The 7,513-nt window shown below is 61.1% G+C and overlaps 1 protein-coding gene across 1 annotated transcript in view; it reads left to right on the top strand.

The window, feature by feature from the left end:
- Positions 1-4,693: 4,693 nt before the first annotated feature.
- The window catches only part of BCL2L11 (BCL2 like 11), a gene marked incomplete at its 5' end in the record, with an annotated part of 9,324 nt that continues 6,504 nt past the window's right edge, over positions 4,694-7,513 (top strand). Inside the window, one exon of the mRNA XM_082480207.1 lies at positions 4,694-5,084. Coding sequence (XP_082336333.1) covers positions 4,694-5,084 — 391 coding nt within the window. The remainder of the gene's footprint in view (positions 5,085-7,513) is intronic.

The following is a 7,513-nucleotide window of genomic DNA, read 5'->3' as shown; positions in this document are numbered from 1 at the left end:
TGGGGGTGTTTTGTCTCTGTAGTACTGGGGGGGGTTTCGGCTCACCGGGGCTGTGCTGGCAGCATCGGGGGTCCTCCCGCCCCAGCCCGGCACCGTCTCCTTTCCTCCATCCCTCCTCCCCTCGCGCTTCCCGGTGGCGGTGACAGTCTGCTGGGGTGGCGCAGAGGGAGGGCTGGGTGGGCAGCGCTGGCCGTCGCTGGGAGTCCGGGATGCTGCGGTGGCACGGCACACCCGCCGTCCTCCTTATTCATCCCTCTCCACCTCCCCTCCAGTTCCTCCCTTCGAATTTCCCTCTGGGAGAGAAGAAAGTGCCCCACGGCTGGTGGCATCTCTGCCACACAGATGCCGGCAGGTCCGAGGGGAGCTCTGTTAATTGGTCATTAGGGCGTGCTGGATGCCGCAGGGTGAGGGTTGAGATGTGGCATCCCCCACCTGGTGTCCCCGAGGGGCTGGGGGGGATGGATGCTGCAGGGACCGCGGCAGCGGCAAGAGGAGGGTTTGCAAACTCCACCTCTCTCCATCCATGTCCACTGGCAGGTGCTGTGCCGGACTGCTGAAAATTAGATGACCTTTGGGATGTGGCTTCGGTGCGAATACCTCTTAGATGGTTCACAACAATAGGAATGCGGACAAAGTCGAAACAGATTCGTTCCAGGAGGCTGGTGCCGTGATTCACGGGGGGGAAACGCACTCAGAGAAAGAGGGGGTGAAGCCGGTGGCTGTCGCAGCTCTCCAAACCATCGCGGGCGCGCCTGAGCCTTGCAAACCCGCCAAAATCGCCGGCTCAAATTTAGGTGTTTGAAAGCACAGGCTGTTCTCGCACAACGCTTTCCCCATCACCTTTCTGTTCACATGAGCCACCCACACAGAAACCAAAATGAACGAGGAGGAGAAAATAGATGCAGCATCTGCCTGCCGGCCCCGTGCCCCCGGCACCCCTCCTGCCTCTGCAAGCGACCCCCCCCCTCCCCCCCCCTCGCTCAGCCACAGCACCGTGGGTCCCCCGGGATGCTCGGCCGTCCCCGACAGAGGGGCAAAGCCTTGGATCCCGGGGGAAGCACTGGGGAAGCGGATGGTCCCTCGCAGAGCCGCGCCGGCTCTGTGCCATGGGTACCGCTGCCGGAGGGCCGGGGAAGGAGGCACAAGCCTAATTTTCAGCCCTGCTTTCTGCCTCGCTGGCAGAACCCCAGCGTGGAAAGGGGACGGTGCTGCCAAGCCGGCAGGAGGGACCCTCGAGGTTTTCCCTCCTGCTGCTGGTCCCTGCCTTCCAATTCTTCCCTAATGAGTCTTCCTAACGAATTTCCCAAACTGTTTTTTTCCCGCACAAACACCCGCAGGTCCTTTTCCATCCCATCCCATCCCATCCCATCCCATCCCATCCCATCCCATCCCATCCCATCCCATCCCGTCGGAGCGGCACGAAGAGGATGGGAGCAGAGCTGCGGGAGCTGGGGCAGTTGCCCGGAGGGCAGCCAGGGATGCTCCGGCAGAGGGCAGGATCAGGGTGTTGCACCATCCCTCGCACATCGGGCAGGTGCTTTTGGGGCCGGACGAGGCGCTTTCAGCCCTGGACCTCCTGCGAGGGATGGTTGACAAGCCGGCTGGGGGCCACCTTCCCAGCTCTGCTCCCATCCATTTTCGCGATCCCCCTGGAGAAACTGCAGCACTCCCGCCGGCGGCAGAGGCGCCGGCGCCAGCAGACGGAGCAGCATTCATCATGGAGGGCAAGGTCACCCCGAAAGCCGGGAGCACGCTCATCGCCCGGGCGCTTGGGTGGCGCGCGACCCCGTCAGCAGCGAGCAGGAGGCGTTTGGGCTAACGAGCCCTGCCGAGGCCAGCGGGGAGCGGAGCTGGTCGCCCAAAGGTTTGCAGCAAAGCCATCCATCCCCCCCGCAGCCCTTCTGGGCGCCGGTGGCCTCGGTGGCGGCGGCGGCAGAGGCAGGGGAGCCCCGGCCTGGGCTGATAAAGGCACACCCTCGCAGCAGCAGCTGGGGGACAAGATGTCCCCGAGCGCCGCGGGCTGCTGGCCGACAGCTCGGCCGGCACGGCTTGCCCGCGCGCAAGCCAGGCTGCTTCACCAGAGGTTTCGCCGGGGGGGTTTATTTTCATTTCCCCCCTGATAAAATTCCCTCCCTCGCAGCGGAGGAAGGCGAACGGCATCAGCCGCTCCCCCGGAGTCAGCAAAAAATATTGGGCATCTGTGGGTTTGGGTTTTTTTTTTTGTTTGTTTGTTTATTTTTTTTCTGAGTTTATTGCTTGGCGCAAGGGCTGGGTGTCGAAGCAGATGCCCGCGCGGTCCCCCGGCCAAATTCTCCTCCTCTGCGCCGGGGCGATGCTCGAAGGATCCACCAGCTCCCGTCCCCGCGCTGCGCTGGGGTGCCCCGGGGTGCTCCCTCCCCCTCTCCAGCCGCTGCCTGTACCGGGAGCCCCGTCCCCTTGTCCCGTGCCATCCACCAGCACGATGGACCGGCGGGAGGAGAGGCAGGCGGTGGAGTGGTGCGGCCTCGGTCACCTCCCCGCGCTTCTCCGACGCGGGCGACGGGGCCGGAGGAAGCTGTGGTCGGCAGCTCCCGGCTGCCAGGGCGCAGGTTTGAGTTAGTCACCACAAAATAATATTGTGATTGTTCATGCAAAACATATCGTAAATGAGGCTGCTGGGTGGTTTTTCTGTTGTGTTTTTTTTTTTTTTCTTTCTTTTTTTTTTTTTTTTTTTCTTCTTCCACACAGTAAAATTGGGTGCCGCTGGGTGACACTGATTGTCGGGACCTCCTGCCCTCCCTCCTGCCCCGGGGACGCCGGCACCGTGCGGCAGCCGGGGCGGACGCCATGCGCCCGCAGCCTCGCCGAGGTGGGGAGCGGGGGGGGGGGGTGCCGGTGTGTGTGTGTGTGTGTGCGTGCGCACGTGCGTGCGTGTGTGCGCAGTGCCAGGGGTGCAGTGGGAGGGGGTGCGGTGCCGGGGGTGCACCGGGCGGCGTACGGAGCGGGGTGTTGGCAGGGTGCGAGGGGGGACATCCTTAGAGGGGGTGTGAGGGGTGTGCGCAGGGCATGGGGGGATGCACGGGGCCGCGTGTGTGCACGGGGCTGTGTGCAGGTGTAATGTGTGTGCACGGGGCTGTGTGTGTGCGAGGGGCTGTGTACAGGTGTGTGTAAGGTGTGTGTATGGGGCTGCGTGTGTGTGAGGGGCTGTGTACAGGTGTAATGTGTGTGCACAGGGCTGTGTGTGTGCGAGGGGCTGTGTACAGCTGTGTGTAAGGTGTGTGTATGGGGCTGTGTGTGCAAGGGGCTGTGTACAGCTGTGTGTAATGTCTGTGTATGGGGCTGTGTGTGCGAGGGGCTGTGTGCAGGTGTGTGTAAGGTGTGTGCACAGGGCTGTGTGTGTGCGAGGGGCTGTGTACAGCTGTGTGTAAGGTGTGTGTATGGGGCTGTGTGTGTGCGAGGGGCTGTGTGCAGGTGTAAGGTGTGTGTGCACAGGGCTCTGTGCAAGGGGCTGTGTACAGGTGTGTGTAATGTCTGTGTATGGGGCTGTGTGTGCACGGGGCTGTGTACAGGTGTAAGGTGTGTGTGCACAGGGCTGTGTGTGTGCAAGGGACTGTGTACAGGTGTGTGTAAGGTGTGTGCAAGGGGCTGTGTGTGTGCGAGGGGCTGTGTACAGGTGTAAGGTGTGTGTGCACAGAGCTGTGTGTGCGCACGGGGCTGTGTACAGGTGTGTGTAATGTATGTGCACAGGGCTGTGTGTGCGCAAGGGGCTGTGTACAGGTGTAAGGTGTGTGTGCACAGGGCTGTGTGTGTGCGAGGGGCTGTTACAGGTGTGTGTAATGTGTGTGCACAGGGCTGTGTGTGCGCATGGGGCTGTGTACAGGTGTGTGTAAGGTGTGTGCACAGGGCTGTGTGTGTGCGAGGGGCTGTGTGTGCGCAGGGGGCTGTGTGTGCGAGGGGCTGTGTCCAGGCGTGTGTAATGCTTGTTTGTGCGCAGGGCTGTGTACATGTGTGTGCAACACGCGCGTGTGCACATAGGGCTGCGTGTGTGCAAAGGGGCTGTGTACAGGCGTGTGCAACGTGTGTGTGTGTACGGGGCTGTCCGTGTGCGAGGGGCTGTGTGCGCCTGTGCCCGGGGCCGTGCCCAGGCGTGTGTAACGTGTGCGTGTGCGCGCGGGGCCGTGCCCAGGCATGTGCAACGCGCGTGTCCCGCCCGCCCGCGCGCGCAGAGGAAGCACGCGGGCACCCGGGTCGCACGCACAGCGCACGGCAGCGGCGGACCGCTCGCGGGGGGAGGGCGGGGGGGGGCGGTGCGGGGCGGGGCGCGGCGGCGCTGTAAACACGGGGCGGAGCGGCGGCGGCGGCGGCGCAGGGCCCGGGGGCAGCGCCGGGACGGGCTACAGCCGCGCGCCTCGCTCCGCCGGGGAGCACCCTGAGGAGACGACGAGGACGGAGGAGGAGGAGGAGGAGGAGGAAGAAGAAGAAGAAGGGGGGTTGTGCGGGTGAGGCGAGGCGGGGGGCGGCGGGAGCGGCGGCGGGTGGGCGGCGCGGAGCGGAGCTGCCGCCTCAGCACTTTCGGCAGAACAATGGGGCCGGGCGGGGGGGGGGGGCGGGAGGGGCCGGGCCGGGGCCGGTGGCGGCGGCGGCGGCTCCGCTCCTCCTCGCCTCACGCCGCTCCTCGCCTCACGCCGTCCCGCTCCGCCCGCAGGCAGTCCCGATGGCCAAGCAGCCCCCTGAGGTGAAGGCGCAACGCGACGGCGAGGGCGGGCGGTTGCCGCCGGCGGCGGCGGCGGCGGAGGGGCCGGGCCCGGCCGCGCAGCTGCGCCCCGGCGCTCCCGCCGCCCTGCCCGGCTCCGCCGCCGCCACCACTACCGCCGCCGCCGCTGCGGCGGGGCCTCCGGCGCGGGGCCCTCCCGCCAGCCCCGGCCCCTTCGCCACCCGCTCGCCCCTCTTCATCTTCGTGCGGAGGTCGCCGCTGCTGTCGCGCTCCTCCAGCGGGTACTTCTCCTTCGACGCCGAGCGCAGCCCCGCGCCCCTCAGCTGCGACAAGGCCACGCAGACCCCCAGCCCGCCCTGCCAGGCCCTCAGCCACTGCCTCAGCGCCATGGGTAAGACGTTGGCGGGTAACGGGGCGGTCGGAGGGCACGAAACCGGCTCCCGTCCTCATCCTCCCGCTCTTCATCAGCAGCACCTCCCGCTCCTCACCGTGTGCGTTTTGCCTTTAAAAGCATGCAGAATGCAGCTTTTTATTGGGATGCAGCGCACCTGCAGCAGCGCCTCCCGCATCCCGCGCTCTCATTTTGGGGATGCTGGCTGTCACGGAGCACCCCACTGCCGCCACCGTGCCCTGCCCGAGCGGCACACAGCACTGCCCGAGCGCCCAGCGGACCCGCGGGACAGTTGCGAAAGGCCTCGAGCCCACGGCGGGACAAGCCGTGGGGCGTACAGGGGGTTGGCGGCGGGCTGGATGCTCGCCCAGGCAGCCAGGGTGTGGGATTTTTGCAAGCTGGCTTGGCCCGCCGAGCGAACGTGCTGCTGGGGAACACCCGCTAGTCCAGCACTTTTTTCCCTTTTTTTTTTTTTTTTTAAATTATTATTATTACTTTTATTCTTTTCTGGGATGGGTCAGTCCCTGCCTGGGGAGGAGGGGACAAAGTTGTTTAATCCAGCTTCCTAGTCGAGGCTTGCTTCTCACAAGGCTTTATGTGCTGCTTTTCGCCAGGTTTTGCATGCTGCCGCAAGGTAAGTGACTTTGCGCTTGTTGGTTGTCCCCCCCCCCCCCCGCCCCCCACTATTTCTTTCTCAACAAGCCACATGGTGTCATAGGTGCTAGGGTCACAAAACTCCCGCTTGTTTCGGTGAAACCCGAAATTGGTTCTTGAAAGCAGCGTGGTGTCGGGCAGGCGTGTGTTTACATGTGGCTTACCAGGTAAGGCTGGGTTGAAGCCTCTAGTGGTGGGGAAAACATGCCTGCTGGAGCTGCCTGAGCCATCCAGTGATGCCTTTTCCCTCTTGTGACTAATTCCTCTTAATTGGAGGAAACCTTTTAACTTCCGCCGGCTGAAACTAGGGGAAGGCGGGAATGAGACAGGTACCGCATCAGTACTGTTCCTCAGGGATAACAAACACCAACTCTGAGCTTTACATGATCAAAACATCTTTTTTGTTGTTTGTTGGTTTGTTGTTTTGTTTTTTTTTTTTTTCTCCCTGGTTAATGGCTGTGGTTACAGCTGCAGAGGACTTACTGTAATATGCCCTTAGGAAAGATTTTCTGACATTATTGCAGTAATTACAGCTTAATGTAAGTTTCACAACCTCGCATAGCGCAAACACGTGGCACAGGGAGACAAGGATACTGGGGTTCCTCAGCACGGAGAGCTGCAGCCAATGTTTTAGTAGCAAGTGACTTTTTTTTTTTTTTGGTGCTCCAGGAAGAAATTGAAGTTTTCCTTGATTTTCCTGAGCTCCTGCTTTTTCATTGCTGTAGTAAAGCTGTTGAAATGCTGGTTTTACTGGAGCCTTTGTTCTGTAATTGTTGCTAGGGGCATCATCCTAAACAACTATAAGCAAATGGAAAATACTCGAGCTATTTAAATGGGACCCTTGGCTACTCTTAAGCACGATTGAGCTGGGAGTGCAGAGCTGTTTCATCCCCAGTCAGGGACTGCAACTCCCAGGCTGTCACTTACCGTGCAGCTTGCCTCGACAAAGGGCTGTGGGTTTGCCCTGTGCACCTCTTCCTCGGTCCCTTTGCTTTGGCGGTGTCCCACCGGATGCGTGCCGTTAAGTTTTCCGCACGGAAACGGGTTAGTCCCTCTGCAAGGAAGCAAAGGGTATAATTTTTTTGTTGTGTTTTTATGTGCTGATTTTTATCTGTTGTAGGGCACTGGCTGCAGGCTGAGAGATGGAGAGCTTCTCTAGGAAGTGCAAGCAAGTGGTCTTTAATAATAATAATAATAAACAGGCGTTTCCTGTAAGCAGGAGCAGTTTGTGTGTGATAGGTGCTCTCAGCCTCTCCCGTGGGCAGCGCTGGACTGTTTCCAAGGCTGGTTGAGCAAAGCAAGCTCATGCTCTGCCCTGAAGCTGCCTCTTCTAAATCTTATAAAACCTTCCCCGAAGTTTTCAGTAATGATGACCCAAATAATAATTAAGTGCTGAAAGTGCCGCTGCCAGACAAAAAAGGTGGAGGCAGCCCTGGGGAATTGCAGGATGCCTTTGGGTGTGCGTGAGCAAGTGCCGATTGCTGGAGGAAGAGTTGTTCTTGGCATGGGAGGTGGCAGGCGGTGATGCTTTGGGCTGCTTGCTTCCCTGACAGTGCGAGGGGGTACACCCGGACACCTCCAAAGCCGTGTTTTTGGGAAATGAAGAAAGCAGCAAGGGGATGTTCTTGGATGGGAGGTGGGAAGGGTTGCGGTGTTGGCTCAGCATGTCTGGGAAGATGCTTTTGGGGATGAGTAGGAGAAGAGCGGGGATGAGTTTATTGGGCTGTGCCAGGGAAGGTACGGAGGAAAAAGACGAGCCGGCTTTTTGCAGAAGA

The sequence above is a fragment of the Vanellus vanellus genome, assembly GCF_965231255.1.
Source record: "Vanellus vanellus genome assembly, chromosome: 3".
NCBI lineage: Eukaryota > Metazoa > Chordata > Aves > Charadriiformes > Charadriidae > Vanellus > Vanellus vanellus.
This window is presented reverse-complemented; position numbering and strand designations above follow the sequence as displayed.